Source organism: Haliaeetus albicilla, chromosome 25, assembly GCF_947461875.1.
Source record: "Haliaeetus albicilla chromosome 25, bHalAlb1.1, whole genome shotgun sequence".
Taxonomy (NCBI): domain Eukaryota; kingdom Metazoa; phylum Chordata; class Aves; order Accipitriformes; family Accipitridae; genus Haliaeetus; species Haliaeetus albicilla.
This window is the reverse complement of record NC_091507.1, coordinates 15,731,549-15,749,201: the sequence shown is the minus strand read 5'-3', so window position 1 is coordinate 15,749,201 and position 17,653 is coordinate 15,731,549. Positions and strand designations below refer to the sequence as shown.

General features: G+C 39.8%; 1 protein-coding gene across 1 annotated transcript in view; it reads left to right on the top strand.

The window, feature by feature from the left end:
- The window catches only part of VWA3B (von Willebrand factor A domain containing 3B), a 70,256-nt gene extending 61,619 nt beyond the window's left edge, over window positions 1–8,637 (top strand). Inside the window, exons 27-29 of the mRNA XM_069770005.1 lie at window positions 571–577; window positions 2,879–3,110; window positions 8,284–8,637. Coding sequence (XP_069626106.1) covers window positions 571–577; window positions 2,879–3,110; window positions 8,284–8,525 — 481 coding nt within the window. The 3' untranslated portion in view covers window positions 8,526–8,637. The remainder of the gene's footprint in view (window positions 1–570; window positions 578–2,878; window positions 3,111–8,283) is intronic.
- Window positions 8,638–17,653: the final 9,016 nt, after the last annotated feature.

Sequence of the window (17,653 nt, the reverse complement as noted above, 5' to 3'; positions counted from 1 at the left end):
CTCTGTCATGGCAAATTTCTTCCCAAGAGGTTGCATGCACAGGACAAATCCCACCTTTGAAGGCAATTTTAGAAGTTCGTCATTTCTACTTAAGTGTTCTAATATGATGATCAGTGTTAAAGATTATATCTAAAAATGATGGGCGAGGGTACCAGTTGTGGGCTGATCTATAGATTCCCTGAGAATGATGGAATGAAAAAGCAACACTGATGCAAGCCCTGTTTCCCAGACATTTTCTAATAGTGATTCCAGTGCAGTTTGAAACTCGCTTTTTTGCCAGCTTGCAGCCACAGCACATACATAAACAAATGAATACCCCCACTTTACTGAGCAGAATTCCAAATCTGGAAATACATCAATGCCTTTTTCGAGGCCAGATCACCTACATCATGGTAGCCTCTTTTCATCAAAAGTAAACCTGAGGACCATGGTTTCCTACTTAATGCATACTACCAGTTGAAAGGAGGCAGGTATATAACTGAGTTGAGTTCCAGCAAAATCAGTGGCAGTCTTTCCCTTCCACTGATTTGGATTATATTCTAAATGAGAATTATTATTTCCCTTATTAAGAAAAGATGTGACTAAATGCATAAGCATATATAGTGGCTTTCATTCTGCATGCTTTGTTTCATGACTGAGTGCTTTAATATCACAATTAATATTCATTCTCCTAACAGACTTCATTGCCAAGCTGACTTGCCATTGTTTTGATTGAGCACACCAATGTCTTACAGTTGTTTTAAGTTCCGAAGTTTTTACTACATCGTTTCTGGGGTTTTTGCAGCAGCTGTATATTTTAGAAAGAAACCACCATATTTCAAATGGCAATGTTTTTACTGCAAAATGTCTCTATTTTTGAGGATAGCACTATTAAGATTGTCTTCATATTACCCCTGTTAAAGAAGTGCCTCCAAACAATATTATTGCAAATGCTATTAGTTACATCTGATTGCTAGTGTTTTAAAGACATCAAGACCCAGATACACAAAGGGACATTGTGGGACTCTGAGCAGTAACACTTGAATATTTGGCAGCTCTGAGAATGGCTCCATGGCTGTATATTGGATGTCAAGATTTATTGCGCAGAGTGCAGTGAAATGTGTAAAGCAGCTAATAAGAAATGACAAAGAGAGCTGAGCATCTGAAACTGAGCTTCTCTTAATTGAGATACCCACTAACAGCCCTGAACTAGACGTATTGGAGCCTTTGGGATTCCCAGGGTCCTCTGTTGGCATTGGATAAACTACATAAATAGTAATTTTTAGCATATAGACAACATAGACCTAACCCCCAGGTATGCAGATGAAGTGTATTGGTGTGCCACTAAAAACCTTGGTGATCACTACCAATCCACAATATTCCACAATTTGCTGCCAGCACCTTCTTTTGCACATTCCCAACTTTATCATCTACTGAAATATATTTCTCTCCACCTTTTTCTACATTACGTGTCATATCTGGTTCTGCTGAATTTTTAGTCTCTTTTCCAAGAATTAACCATAGAAGACTGGTACTAAAGAGCTTTTATAGTTAAAAGTCTTTTAAGTTTCCTACTTCTTGGATCTATAACTCTCTAGAGTAAATTGCTATGTAAGATTTGAGTAGACAGTCCCTGACAATGCACTTACTAATTCAGAATGTTTGTCTTTTGCTTGTAACATTCTCAGCAAGGTTTTAAGTTCTCTGTAAAGCCACATACTTGTAAAGTGAAATCTCATTCCTTTGTTGCTGCTCTAACATGTCTGCTTCTTAAAAAAATGGTACTGGCCATGATTTTACTTTATATTTGTTTATTTTTGGAACTGCCATGCTGTGTTGAATGATTGTTTTCCTTTTATGAGGAGGTGTACATTCAAAGCCATTAAACAACTGTATTTCATTAGTTACACTTTAATCAGTTACTAATATTAGCAATGCTATGGCAGTGTTCCAGCCCAGACTGAGTTGGAGTTTCCGTTAGAGCCCCTACCTTTTAGAGGGCATGGAAATGTGCTCCCAACTGAAGCTTATTATTTATTATATTCTAAAATAGATATCTACCTCCCTTGTCATACTTATCAAAGGGGAACAGAGCAGCATATTCCTCATGGATGCACACAGATCTAATGAGAACATGCTGACATTGTTGATAGAAACAAACAAAATAGAAGCATAATTTGTTCAGAAAGGAAACAAAAACTTCGAATGCCATACAATACTAGAAGCTCAAAAAGAGAAAATCCTTGTGTGCTAAGTCCTGTAGAAGTAAGGGAAAAAATTAAAAGGGATAGCCCATGCTCCCCTGTTGACAGGGAGTCCACAGTGCACATAGATGTATTACAATAGCTTGGCTAACTCTTCAGCTCTGAGTTCTTTGGGATTGTCTTTTGATGTTTATGTGGTGTGTACTAGGGGTCATGCTTAATTCACTAATCTTTAGAGGTACTAATATAGCTCTTGTCATTTTAATATCAGATGTTAGCATCTGTTTTGGGTCTTTTCCTCCCATCAGAGTGGAAAGAAATAATTATGGCAGAACAAGCACTCTGCAAATGTAACTAACAAATTCCACATGCAAAGTAAAACACTATGTGCTCTGGACCTACACCATAAAAGACAATTATTGCCCAAATCCTTTTTGGAGTCATAAGAGGTAGACAGCATTAGGGTTTAGAGCCCTGTTTTAGGCTATTCTTTACTTATTTTATAAATTATAAAGAAACTGAATTGCAAGACATTTATAGCCCCGTCAAATGGTCAAAAGTGTGATAAGTCCTTCTCTTGTACTGTGAGATGTGGGAAAAGGTGAAAGCTATGTCATATAAAAAAGGATTTAAAATAGTATATGATAACCATGCTTTTAGCTTAGTGAATTTCCTTGTCTGATTTTCTAGCCTAGACAGAGGCCACAAAGCCCTATCCTCACTTGTCTATGGAAGATGAAGGAGACGAAGCAAGAGAAAGTATTATGAAAGAAGACAGGGGAAAAAAGAAAAAGGAGAGAAGAGGAATAGACAAAAGACGTCCCAGGGAGAGGATGTTGAACTCTGATGATCTTTTGTTTGTCTCCAGAGGGGAAGTAAAACAGAGAAGAAGAAATGCACTGTGTAGCAAGGAAGAAGAATTTGGAGGTAAAGTAGCAGCTCTGGAAAATTATATTAGGGATTAAACAGATCTGATGGGCCTTTAGTTAATCCCCACAAAAGGAACCAGCTTTCTGCATTTCTGGGTGTCAGACCAGCCTGCTTTCCTGTGTCCTATGTGAGGAGATTCTTTCACGTCCTTTGGAAACCTTTCTTCACACTGATCATTCTCAGCATGTGTTTCCACCATAAAGGGAAGAACTGAATAAAGCATGTTCTGGCATATTCTACCTTAATTTCCCTAACATTTGTAGTTGCAGTGAAGGTGCAATAACACCAACCTTAGTACCTGCTAGTAAGCAGAGTAGATATTCCAGTCCCTCTACTGTTTGTTACTTGTTAGATTAAAGGTATGTCTGTATTGCCTATGGAGCTCGATGCTTCAGAGGTTAAATTGCTTTTAGTGTCTGAGCTAGCTCAGTTGAAGCTCTTCATTTTAAAGATCCTACTTTCAGTGGAAAGATAAGAGGATTTTTATCCATACCTGCTAGTACTATTTTAAACACGTTCTCAACATCCTCATTAATTATTTACTTCCAAAAGTAGTGGACTATAGATTCACTCAATCATCATGTTGTCAGTCAACTTGATTTGGCCTCTCTGAACTTCCCTTTGATGTTCTCACTCATCTTTTAAAGATTGTCTGCAAATTCCATTTACATTGCTTGTAATGGGTATTATGGTGCCACTGCATTTTAGGAGTTGCCTGGTCAGAATTATATGAGAGCAGAGGTGCTGGGCTTGTCCTGTAGCTGTGTGAGAGACCACAGCTTTCACAGGTAGGGTTACTTCACTGGAAATGTTCAGTTATCCCAGGCTCCTCCCTTTCAGACATCCTGAGATGCAGATGCTGGGTAAATGTGAAATAATGCTAATGTGATCAGCAAGTCCTGTTACTGATTCCATGCAGGTTGAAGGAAAGATTAAATGAGAGCAGTGGCTATCTATGCACTTGAATCCTGCCTAGACTTACCAAATAATCTCATAGTACTCTATCAAGACTCTAACAAGACTTCAAGGTGGTGTGCAGGTCGAACTTGCTAAAGAGGGTACCCTTATGACACCATGGACATTGGATATGTTTTTTTTTTTTTCTTAAATGTATTTTAATTTACCTATCCTTCTGTGTTTTATCAGAAAGCAGAAAGTCAGAGAGCTGATGAAGATGTTAAGAAAGACTATATGATCATCCTCACAGGGTTTCATCAGATATCTCTTTATCCAATCCCTGTACATGATTGTGTATTTATACTCTTTGGATGTAGATATTTGTCCCATTTTCAAACTATGCTAATGATTTCATAGCATTTTGTGTATATAATCTTGTAAATTATATCAAATGTATTACTTGACCCCTGACATGCACATCTATTTTAACTGTGTTAATACTGGATTTTATTTTAAAGACTGAAGAGAATAAAGAAAACAAATTTGCCTGGCATTGTTTTTTCCTTCTGCCCAAGGTTCAGGTCTAGCATGGACTATTAGTTTATACTTACTGCTTGGCAGTCCAGTATGTGCTGAGCACCAGACCTGTGAGATTCACCTATACAGGTTAACATTTACCCTCAGAATAGTCATATTTAATTATATTGATATGAGTAAGAGTTGAATAACATGGGTGAGGTGTTGGAAAGCTCTACTGTTCTAAATGAACTGTTCAGTTAGTCTCTGTGGACCAGGTATTAAAAATATCAGCTATCTAACAATGCATTTTCCCTTCATGGAGTTTTCATAATGCTCAAATAAGACTGGATATTCAAGTCAGGAGCCTAAATTGCGGAAGTACTTATGAGCTGATACACCCTGTTTTCACAACACAACACAGCCCTGAAATCTGAATTGTTGCCCTTCATACACTGGACACACCAATGTTCATCAGTGTGATCCCCTACCTGATCTTCCTGGTAGTTGTTTTCAATACTTTGTTATTTCTTGGTTGTTTATAACAAAGGCAGATTTTTTTTTAAAAAATCCAGTCAGCATCTCAGAGAAATGTTTTGAATACCTGTAAATACCATTAATAGTTAAAGCTAATAATTTTGGTAGCTAAATGTCATTTACAGTAACTGTTATTCTTTCAAGATTTCTAAAAGCAGTCTATTAAACTGGGAACAGGTTTATCTGAAAGATACATAATCCTCCCACATATTCTTTTCCCTATAATATCAAATACCTGAATAATTTGGATATATTTTAACTTTCAAAAAACCTTCAATAGTCGTGATCTGTTTGCCTGAAGTAAAGGCTTTCTCTTCATATTTATACATGATAGTTTTCCATATGTATGTATGTGTGTAATGTGTTAAAAGCATTTAATGCCATCAGCAGTTCCTACATTTCCTTTCCAAAGGTTTGTCTTGTCACTTCTTATGAACTCTCCAGGTACATAGATATTCTTTTAGTAATCTGATTGAGCTGTGTTTTGTAACTACTCCATGTCCTAATCAACACTTCTTCCTATGGTTCTGCTGACTTCATGTGTACAATCATCTGTTATATGAGGATGTAAGTTCTCCTGAACTTGAATGAGCATTGCCCAATATAGGGATGGATTTTTGTGCTCTCCAAGATAATGTGGATTCAGCTACATGGCTCTTAAATAGGTGGTTGATGAAGATTTGTATTTCCTTGAAGCCTTATACTTCCACAGACCTGTGGGTCCTGTTTGAATTAATGGAGCGTTTTGGAATGTTCGCGGTTTGGTTTGTGCTCAGCTAAAATATTCCTGATTGTTAGAAATCAACAACCCATTCCTGTTGTTCCCACTCAGGGAAACAATGTTAACAGAAGCAAATGAAGAATAAGTAATTGTGGTAGTTATTTAGTGTATATGAGCTTCATTATTGTGTTGATGTGTAATTTTGTCTTATGTATTCCAGAACCATTATATTTAACACATTATTGTTTTAGTATGTATGCTTGTTGCTCTTGTGTTAGTTAGCTCTGTGTGTTTATAAGAGAGTGAATGAAGTCCTGGCAAATTCCTGCTGACTGTTAGTGGGCTAATGATTCTTTGTCTAGGTAACTCAAATAATACTATTTGATTGAACAAGATCACAAATACTTAACTCTGTCATTGGTTATTGCAATAATTGTTTTTACAGATACTTTAAAAAAACATGTATTTGTTTCCATAGAAAAATTCTTCTCCCTGTCTTTCTAGTCTTCTCTCTGTTCCGTAATGCCTAAAATCAATGTTTATTTCACAGGATTTTCTTGTTGATTTTCCAAAATGGCTGTCTAGTAAAAAACTACACCAGAAAACAACTCAGAGTGAAGTACAGGTATAATACACAGTAACAGACTGCACTGCCTGATACATTAGCAAATCAGAGCTAACAGAGCCCAAATGTCCTTTCTAATTTATAATGAGATGTGACTTAAAGAAATTACACTGATAATTACTGTAACTGCCAATATGGGGTAGGTGGGAGACCTTTGAAAATTATCATTTTCTATCCTTTTCTGTGGCAAATCTAGTTCCTCTGAATTGGGTTCAAGAGTGTAACAGCTGTGGCACCTGGCAGTCTAGTGGATTGGCTGGATTTCCCACAGTAGGATTTCACATTTTTAGCACCCACTTGTTTTCCAATCTCATTTTCCAGATAGTTCATTCAGCATTTGGAGAAGGCTATCATAATAAAGCAGTGTTCCCATCTGTTGGTCATGACTTGTTTAATAAGCAGTTGATGTCAATTCAGCTATGCTTGCATCTGTTACTTACTGCAGCTGTGTGTTGTTAAGGGCTTCCCAACAGCCTCCAGATTTAGCTTTTGTTTTTCTGCTGATAGCACGTTACAACTTGGCCCAAACGACCCTCTCTTCTGTCAGGGTTGTCCGCTCATCGAAAGAGGAAAGTGTGTTAAACTTTCCATCTCTTTCCCCATAAAGAATGAAACATGGAGATGTGCAGAGGAAGAAAGTGCCATACCATTGGTGCAGGAGGAATGTGTGGGGGTGTCTGAGGGTGGAAAGGAAGGGCAATTCTGTCCAGGTTCTGGGAGCAAGACCAGAATGGTTTCTTTCAACATCTTGGGAAGGTAATTAGAGGGCATGTGCACTGGGTAAAGAAAATAAACATTTTGTGAATTGTATTTAACAGTGCATCTTTCTTTTTATTCAAGGTAGCAGTATGGCCACAATACCTTGCAGTATTTTAGTCTGGCAATGTTTTTGTACTGCAGACAGATAGTCAGCTTATCGGACACTGTCAAGAAGTCCTGATCCTCACACAGGTGAACTCCGGATTCCTGTCTCTTAGGGTGCCCAAGAAGAATCAGAATGTTCCTTTGGTGTATCTAAGTGCTCATGTCGTGCATTTATAAGACAATTTTCAAAGGCACACTTTTGATTTTTAAACTCTCAGCTTCAGAGTTTTCAGTGGCAGCTATTGATGATTGGCATTCCTAAAACTAATCATACTCAAATCTCATGCTCTCTATGTACTCAGTCTGTGCTGTTGCTTCCCCACCCTGTATATCATATCTCTATTCTTCAGATGCCTCCCACAGTTTTGTTTTCTACTACACAAGTGTTTCTTATACGATCATTTAAAACCAAGAAATCCTCTTAAAGAAATATATGAAGCAAAATAGAGTATATGATTTTGTTTACTTCGTTTTTTCCTATTTTATTCTCTTTCATTTTTCCTCCAGCTTCTGGTCTTTTGCCATTCATTCATTATGATTGTCATTGTTTTGTGCTAGGAGGGTGACTAGTAGTTGGTGGTCTCATTTGATATGATTGTAAAAAGTGACTTTTCAGTGACACAGTATTGTTAATAGCAAACCAGAGAAGATAAGCATGGTTGTACTGGGTGAGACAAAGGTTCACGTCACCCGGACCCTGTCTCCAGCAGTGGCTAGAAGATGGTTCCTGAGACAGAGTAAGAACAAAGGTTGGCATGTGAATAACAAGAGCTACAAGCTTAGAAAATGAGAATACTTAAAAAGCAGACTGGTTTGAACTTGTGAGGAAAGCAAAAAGGAAAGGAGTGAAAAGCCTCTTTACATAGGACCATTACTCTGTTACCATAGTCATAAAGTCATTTGTTCCATGATAAATCCCGGGGTATGTACTGGGGGGTGTTGAACTGTTATATCCAAGCTCATGGTGGGGCAATATTTTCTCTCACAAAAGAGTACCTGTTCTCTCCTAGCATCCTCATTGTCCACTTCATCATCCTGGCTTTCATCAAGGCGTCAAACTGTGCAGTCGCCGAGTGCTTCAACTCCCAGCTCACCAAAGGATTCCTGTTGCTTGCACAGTCCTGCTGTAGAAAAGTCTCTGGTAAAAGTAACATTACCAGAATTATTAGAGTCAACACGGAGCAGCAAGTATTGGCAAGGCAGTCTTAGTACCATTGCGCAGAGCAAAGGAAGCCACATTAAGGCTGCATGATGAAGGAGTTTGTGAGGAATGGATGAGGCTGCAGATAGGAAATATTTTTAGTACCTGTAACTGTGAAATTTTATTCCTTGAATCAAAAATAAACTGACTTGTTAATGCTAAATTATTTATGATTTTGCAGACTTACTTTGAAGGTATGAAAAAGAAACAGTTTCAGAGGGTCAGCTGTGCTGCTGAAAAGTATCAATATGAGAGAATAGAAAACTGTATTTGTCAGAGCATCCTTTGTTTGCAGCAACCTATTTGATTTATTAACTGTGGGTCTTTCTTATGAAATGCCTTTCTCCAACACTCCTTTTCCACAGACTCAGTCTGTAAGGCCTCTGGGAAGACCTGCTGCAGGGAGCTTACCCACTTTTCCACTGGTGCTGATTTTCACATGTATCTGTCTGAAAGCTTTTCCACTGATGGCGACTGTCCCATGAGAACACAGATGAGGTGCTTTGCCCTCTAAGACTAACCTCTTGGTAACACAGACTTAGACCAAGGGCTGAATTCTTCTCTGTGACATTTGATATAAAGCCAGTGCTACTCTGAAGGCAGTGGAATTGCTTCAGTGTTATGGCATTATAAATGAAAGCAGGAATTGCACCTAGACACATTTAGAATCATCTCTACTCTTAGCTCCCAAATAATGGATAGGTGACTGAACCCAGTAAAAAAAAAAAATAAATAATCCAAATAAAGATTCATTTTCTCTATCTAACAAATGTAATGTGATATTCACTGTCGAAGACATGACATTTGAAGCGGCACACAGTCGGGGGAATGTAGTGTGTTTAGCAGTGAAGATCCTCACCTCAACCAAAGTATGTCTTGTGGATGTAGTGACACAATTGTATGGTTGTCTAGGGCCTTCTGTTAAGGAGGTGAAGACTGATTCTTAATATTTTTTGGCATATCAAGGTGAATGGACATTAAAGATTTTCACAAGCTTGACTGTAGATACCTACGAAATTTCCAGGCAGGTGTATGTATTCATATTTACATTTGAAGTAAAGTGAAGTTGAAAAGATACACTTAATCAAATAGAAACAGAAGGTGGCCAATTAAAGTATACACATGTATATATTGTAACCCATATATTTGGTGAATTCCAGCTTTTATGGTAGCCAATTTAATCATAGACCTTTTTGTGTGTTCCAGATACATAACACATTTATAATGGGGTCTGACTGCTAGGATATTCTTCTGCTTTGATGTAGCAGTAATATCTCAGGTCTTTTCCTTTATTACCTCCTCTACACTTGATTCTTCTCTTTTTAGATGTCTTTCTCAGATGAAGAATATTCTTAGATTAATATTACATTATTATTACGTTCCACATGTCTTTGTGAATGAGTTAGCAAATATTAAAGATTGCTGCATGATTAAACAGAGACAATTTAAACATGATTAAACAATAGAGACAATTTCACCTTACAAGACTGTGTCTGGCTGTCCTGGCTCTTCTGGATGCCTAGAGTGTAACATCATTACAACAGATTTCAAATGGCAGTGACAGGGGTGCTGTGCTAGCTGTCCCCAGGGACTCTAGGGCCATGACAGAGCCAGTGAAGCAGTAAGCCAAGGACATCTCTGCAGCTGAGCATAGATTTCTGCACGTTGTTAGAGAGGTTTTTGCATACATATGTGGGGAAATAATTTCCATCAGTGGGGAAATAAGTGCAGAAGACATTTCCTATGCTCAGGTAGGGTTATTCTAAGTTGAGGTTGGCTGGAGCCCAAGCATTTTACCATACAGCTTCTCTTATGGTCTTTCTCTGTGTTTGTGTCTGTTTAGAATAATAGCAAGGAAGACCCTTCTTTGAGTGAGGGATCTCTATTTTATGCAGCCCACTTCTTCTGAGCACCAAATATTTCATTTAGCACAATGTAACCATGGTAGCATGGTGAGAACCTTGACTTTTTGGCCCTGAAATCTAAAACAGAGCAATGAACAGAAGACCTACTGTTAAGTATGTGCAGATGGATTGTATACCACCCCACAGTGATAAAGACCAGGATCCCCTCGAAAAAATGACTGAAGAAAACTTACCTTAGCATTCCACTGGGTGCAATACAAATTTGCCAGAAATACAAACAGGAATGTTAACCATGCACAGGATCAAAACTGGCGGCACAGGTAGTCTGAATGGTGAATTCTTCTTCTGCATACGGAGTGATCATCAATCACTGTTGGTTCTTTAGACAAGCTATGTTTAAAAACTGATTTATTATAGAAATATGGATGGTGATGGATGAGTTCCCTTTTCACTTGTTAAGAATCCATTTCACTGTTCCTTTCTGGGTGTGCAGTCTGACCTCAAGAAGCACCTGTCATGGGATAACATTTATTAATTTTTCCCTACTTCAGCCCACAAGTCTTTTTTCCTCCCTAAGTTTGGTTAAATGTTTTGTTGCATTGCTTTCTATTAAGCCTGGGAATTGTCAGGATGATTTATCTTTTCATTCAAACATTCCTGTTGGTCCGTTTGCACAAAGTAAGCTCTGTCTCAACTTCCACATCATGGTGCAGATGTACAGGAGGTTATGTTTTCATATGCTTGCTTCTTTCCACTGATCTGTTTTAAAGAGGCGAGTAGTATTACGGTGGTCTGTCAACAAGATGAATTTTCCAATTAGATTTGCCAGATGGCTGAGCTTGACCAGGGCGGCCTAATTTCAGGTTCTGTCAATAGAGCATAACCAGACCACTGAAAATCCAGGTTGCTGGTTCCTTGCACTGCCTTGTACAAAGTTGGCAATGGTGGGGTTTGGGTTGCCTGTCTGGCTTTGGGACTGGCCAAGACTATGCTCAGACTTCTTCTTTGTGATTCTTTTCCAACTATTAAGATGGTACTTCTTCTATGCACTCCCCCCCCCCCCCCTTTCTGTTTCTTTTTGATAAAGGCGGATAGATAGCCTATGAAAAAAAAAGAAAAAAAGTCATATTCACCCCCACCTGTATTTGTCATTCTGGGTCAAACTCTGGACCCCAGGGGTTGGGACTCAGCCCCTGTCATTCAGCATTACATGCATTCATTGATGCTGCACAAGAAGGTAAAAAAGAACCACTTCATACCAGACTGCTCGGTTGAGCAAAAGAAAGGTGTAGGAAGAGAACACCTGCCAGTTAGCTGTCATATTGATAGTCTGGCCATGAAACTCCCAAGGTCCAAGGGAAGTAAGAATAAAAGGGGAAATAAGAGTAAAGGCTTTTATGAGACCAGCTGATAGAAGTGGAGGAAATGGAAAAGCATTTGAAGTTGAATTCCTTTAGAAAGTCATCAATAACCTCCTACTCAGTTGTAATACCATGAAATCAGATCAATGTCATATCTTCCAAGAAAAAGAGTAGCTTCATGAAAGAAGTTTCTATAGCAAACTTTGACTCAATCTGCACAGGTACGCAAAGAACCTTTTCCTCCATGGCTATTTCCTTCCTTGCCTAGTGAGAACACTGCTAGCTTGACTGCAGCATAAATACAACTGAGCTCCAAAGGGCTCAGTCCCTTGATAGATGATGCTGTGAGAGATTACATAGCTGCTCTTAACCACACATCCACTCTGCTCTGAGTGGATCTGGGACCACCTGTAACCACCTCCTGTTGATAAAATGAGGGTGTTAGTATCAAACCCACGTTTTTTCCCCAGCTGTGAGGTGCTTCTCCTGGGAGGAGGGGGTGCTTGGCAGAAAAGGGTGCAGGCTTATGCTGACTGCTCTTGAAAACTGAGCAGTTAGCAATGCCAGTGCTTCCCACAGTGGCCTGGAGCCAGGTCAATGCACTACGCAAGTGCTGTCCCTATCAAAGTCACAAGATGAGGTTTGCTGATGAAGCCTTGCTGCTTCTAGAGAGATACACCTCAAACCAGCTCAGTAGTACTCAGGTTCCCATTTAATAGAAAGCATGCTGAAGGGCAATACTGAGTGAGGGTTGATTTCAGCACATTGTAAACTCAGTATTCTAATTATAGGGCTATAAGAAAAGGTTAGCAGCAAACAAATACAAACACATCTGTGGCCTAAACTGAACACCAGCTCTTTTTGCCCAGTTCTTCCACTCCAACCAGCTCTTAAGGTTGGGGCTTCAGCACTGACAGTGCAACCCCTTCCTCTGAAAGTTGGCCCACGTCTCAGCCCTTCACAGGTTTAGAAGAGGTAATTGTCCATCTCCAGCAGCATTCTGCTCCAGAGAGTTTCCTCCACAGGTAACTCAGAGCTGAGCAGTGCGGCATCTGTGCCCCTGCCTCTCTGCCTCCCTGTTTTCTACATGATCTTTAGCTGCCTGAGGCTTTTGTGGAAAGGATATTGGGAAATTCAGGACACAGGCTGTGACATGTAGTCACAGCACTGGTTTTGAGCCCAGTTTTGTGATTGTAAGCTGACTTTATGTCAGACAGTGATGAGGCAACTGGGGATCCCTGCACACCTCATGTTTGTTTTATGTTGCATGTCTCCAGCAAAGAGGAAAGAAGGTCAAAGAAGGATGGAGATTTAGGACAGGAGATGCCATAGTTTTCAGGAAAGCTGGTGAGACAGGGATATTTTAAAACTTTTCCTCGGACTGCTCATGCCTTTTTCTTATGTAAATAGCCTTTCATCTGGAGAGAAATGGTTATGGACAGGTATACAAGGTTTTCCAGGCAACCATTATATGGTTCAGCATAAAAAGAAGTATGGTGATGTATTACAGGGCCTCCTTTGCCAAGGTGATCTTTTTTTTCTTTCTAGAGCTTGCCTTTGATCTCATTGATACATTTATTTCCAGGATCTGAGTGGTTCTTCCATGACATTGCATTGGGACTATTGTCCTCAGTTTCTAGTTTAAAAAAATATTACTATCACTGAATTTCACAGGAGTGGTTAAGGCAGAATTAGATGGAAAGCTTTTGATTTTAGGACTGTGGCTAATTCCAACACCTTTAGTTCCCCTGAGGTAATCTGTGAGTTTCAGGCTCAGCTGAGCTCTAAAACTCAAGGCTAACCTAAACAGCCTGGCATATCTTCCCCAGTTTTGCTGTAAAGATACAGAACAGACCAGACTTATTCAAACCTGCACCAAGTTTTGTTCCCAGAAGCTCCCAAGCTCTCCCTAATCCTGGAATTTATTTTTAGTTCACAGTATGGCAAATCTGAGTTCACGTATTTGTTACCGTTTTTTTGCCTCTCCAGCTTATACTTTTTAACTTGCAGATTTCTTCTGCAAACAGCTTTGCCATTGCCCTAAGTCAACCAGAAGCTACATGAAGGTGGCTATTGCAGCACTGAACCTGCATTGACCAGCCCTGGTGATAAGCAGCCTGCATTGGTTTAAGATCCACCCTGCACTACTGGAGCTACACAGCTGCTCATAGGCTCAGAGGTAAAGCAGAGCTTGGTTGCTTGTGCTTGAAAACAAAAATCCGGGTCAGCAGTAAGTAATAAACACTTGTGGACACTGTCTTTTCAAGCTCAGCGTTCTCCCAGATTAAATCACTAACTTTACGTCCTCCTTGGATTGTCCTGTTAGCATCTGGTTGAAGGCGCAGCTGGTGCCGTACATGGTGCAGCCTGGCCACTACTGTGCCTGCACTCCAGGTGCTGCACTGGCAGCAGCTATCGCAGGGTCCAGCTCTGCAGCATGGGGCCCTTTGGTCTTTGGGGCACTAGTCTCCTGCTTGCTGAGATGAAGCAGGACTGTGTTTGGTAGGAACATGAAGGGGGATTTCTGGCGGGGAGATAGTCTCCTTACATATCAGCAATTTGTAGAATTACCATCTCCCCATGCTCTTTCTGATACAGTGTACTGTGAATCTACTCGCTTTTCATGGCTAAAATTGAAAACCAAACCTTTTACCTAGAAATGTGTGTGGGGAGTGAATTCAGGCACTGTGGTAAATACAGATGGGGAATATAGCTGAAAATGTTTTGTTTTCTTTCTACTGTTCTTCATGGTTTTCATCTTCTCTGTCTGTCTGCAGAGCCTGGCTTTGTTCTGAAAGTCTTTTCACACATACTGCATTCATTTACCACCCACAGATGTTGCTTGTTTATTCTTTCCTATTTTCATTGATCTAATGTGAAAGTCACCTTGAACTGAAAGAACTTTACCCTTGCTAGGCATGCAAAGTATTAAAAAACATAAATGTAAAGATATGCATACAAAATACAGGGGCTAGGCAAGTTTTTGTAGGGATTTCTGTTGTAGGAGGTCATGGATGCTGAATCTGAGTTGTCCATAAAAAGATGCCATTGGATTGAACAGGTAACTCATAGAATGGTGGCAGACTAGACACCAAGGCAGGGTGTGTTATACCTTTCGGTATTTATTCTGGTATCCATTTTTCCTGAGCAGAAGCATATTTGGGTACTTACTGACCAGTTTTTCATTCACATCAAGATGGGTGATATAGGGTCAGTATGTAATTTGCCTGTGGATAAATTACAAGATGTATATCACTGGAAAAAAATCTTTTGCAAGGAAGTTTCTGCCAAGGTTTACCATCAACCTTTCCTTTATGCAGCTGCTTTACAGACGAAGGAAACTCAGACCCTTCCTTGCCAAACAAAAGGCAGCACTTCAACTTAACAGCTTGGCGTTGAGTGCTTAAATATGTTTTGGCACATGAATTTAAAAACATGTTTTCAGACAATTACATTGTGAGTATGCCTGCAGTGCTGGCACCTGAGTGTTGGTCTGTTTGTTCTCTTAATTAAATATATGGCTAAATGCATTTGGCCACATTAATGTTGGCTGGGACAAGTGGTGCTGTGCTTGCTAGTCCCATGCAGCTAAACCAGCCCTCATGGTCAAAGAGCAGCTACACGCTGTCACTGTGTGCTTTCATCCCGAGCACAAAGGCTACACATAAACTTCCTTCATGTTTTCCTTGACAAAATTAATTTTGTGTGCCTCTTTCTTATTTTCATACCATGGAATCTTTAGCTTAATTCTGGCTGTAAGAGCAGCAGGAGATGCATATTTTACTGCCACAAAGAAATGAGTTACACTTAAGGGAAAAGGTTAAGAGGATGTGTTTTTTAAATGGCACAAAAGAGCAAAGTCCCATCATTTTCTGTAGTTGATGGGAATTTGGGGCATCCTTTCTCCTGTGCAGGTTGGAATCTAGTCCACCGAGAGGAACTTTCCTAGTGATCAGCTGGAGGATGACTTGTTACTCGTGGTCCCTTTTTCTCCCTTTTCCAAGACTACCCACCCTCTATTGCTTAAAAAGAGATCAATGCATTCAAATGACCAGTCTGACCAGTTTTAACCATAACCTGTACAAATTGACTGCAAAAGTGTTGATGTTCACAGCATGCCAAAGCACTGAACACAATATTCCTCAAAAATGTGTTTCATTTGTGACCTTAATGGGTTTTTATGAACTACAAGGTACAAAAGAAAGTTATCCAAGTCAGTGGTAAGACCCACGCTTGACCATTTTCATCCGAGAGTTGAAATCTAAATGCAAGTCCTTGGTGAGGAGTATGTGTGTGTCCAGGATACAGATTTAGCATCTAACTGAGTTAAGCGGGAGAAAAAGTCAATGATTCAGGATGTAGATGTGATGCTCATGAATAGTGTAGCCACAAATATGCTTCCTGAGGAAGCCTAAATAAATTAAGGAACTTTAAAAATCTCTCTCTATTTTTTTTCTCTTCAGACACACAGAATTGAAACAAACAGGATGAAGTCCAGCAGCCTAGACACATCCGTCCAGTGCTATCTGAGACACCTAAGGGTCTCTAAGACTTCTGGTTTGGGCTGCCATATACGACATAAGGCTTATGGAAGACTCATTTGGTCTGGCTGCTAGATGCTGGGAGAGATAATCCACAGCACCTAAAATAGCACTGAGCCCTGTCAGCAAAGTCATTCCCTCTGGTGAATACTGCAGGAGAGACTTAGGTTTGTCCATTTACATCCATTACCATTTATATCTGCTTGATTTTGTGAAGAGTGGAAGAAATCATTTTGCCCTTAGAAAGCTTTAGAAAACAAAGGACATCTACTGATATCAAGGCATGCCACAAAAAAAAAATCTCATTAAAAACGTTACCTGAGCTGCTTCCCAGAAAGTCATCAAGAGAACATTTATCCATTCTGCAAGGTACATTGAAAAATCATTCAAGTCTAAAAAAATAGTCATAAATTACATAAAAACATTAACATAACTACTTGACACATTTGTTCTTTGTGTTTGTTCAAACAGTACTTCACTAGAGGAAGAAAGAAGCCCCCATAGTTCTTTTCTCCTATCAGTGTGGCAAAGCAAACGAGAAAGGGAGCTTCTTTTATGAAAGAGCACTGTTGCATGCCCTGGGGTGCATCAAGGTGCCTAAAGAGACAGGCACTTATGGGGATATTCAAAAATACTTATTTCTTGCTGATTTAAGTGGCTGCTGCTCCTGAAGACCCCACAAAATGTGTAAGTAACGCTAAAATTCTGGCCCAGGGCTCCCTCCAGGGCTATGTGACTTGAGGTTGCTGATGCTGCATGCGCAGTGCCCAGCACCTGGCAGGATCCAGCCCTAAGGTCTGGTCAGGCCCTGCTGGGCAAAGCCCTTCCCAGCGGAGGGGCTGCAAGGACCGCGCTGGCTGCCTGAGCCCAGCTGAAGCCTGAGCTTGCCCCTCTGAATCATTATGATGTGAGGGGGCAAAAACCCCAACCACTCCAGCTGGACGCTCTTTGAACACGAAGAATTTGTGGAGTAAGATTTGAGGTGGGAAAAGGGGTTTGCAACTCTCTCACTTCTTTAGTTTGGTCTTGAAGACAAGACCATGGACAGGTTCCCCAGTGCCATTTACACTGAGCCACAGCTGCACTTCCCAGCACCTGATTTTTTTGTTGTGAATTGTAGCAAACAGGACGTATGTCATGTACTGAAGTCACGTTTTCCTTTAAGCTAACACCCTCTACTGTTCACTCCTGCATATTATGCATAAACAAAATGTAGCCACGATTAAAGTGACTACTGACTTCTGTGTGGTACAGCAACTTCTAGACTATTGTCCTAATTTTATTTTTGTTATTCTTTAAAACTAGTACAGCAGTAATTTGGTGACATGACCTACCTTGTACATCTTTCAGAAAAGGTAACATGCAGCAATGTAATTTTTCAATAGTTTTGGTGTAGTATACAACTTTGGGAC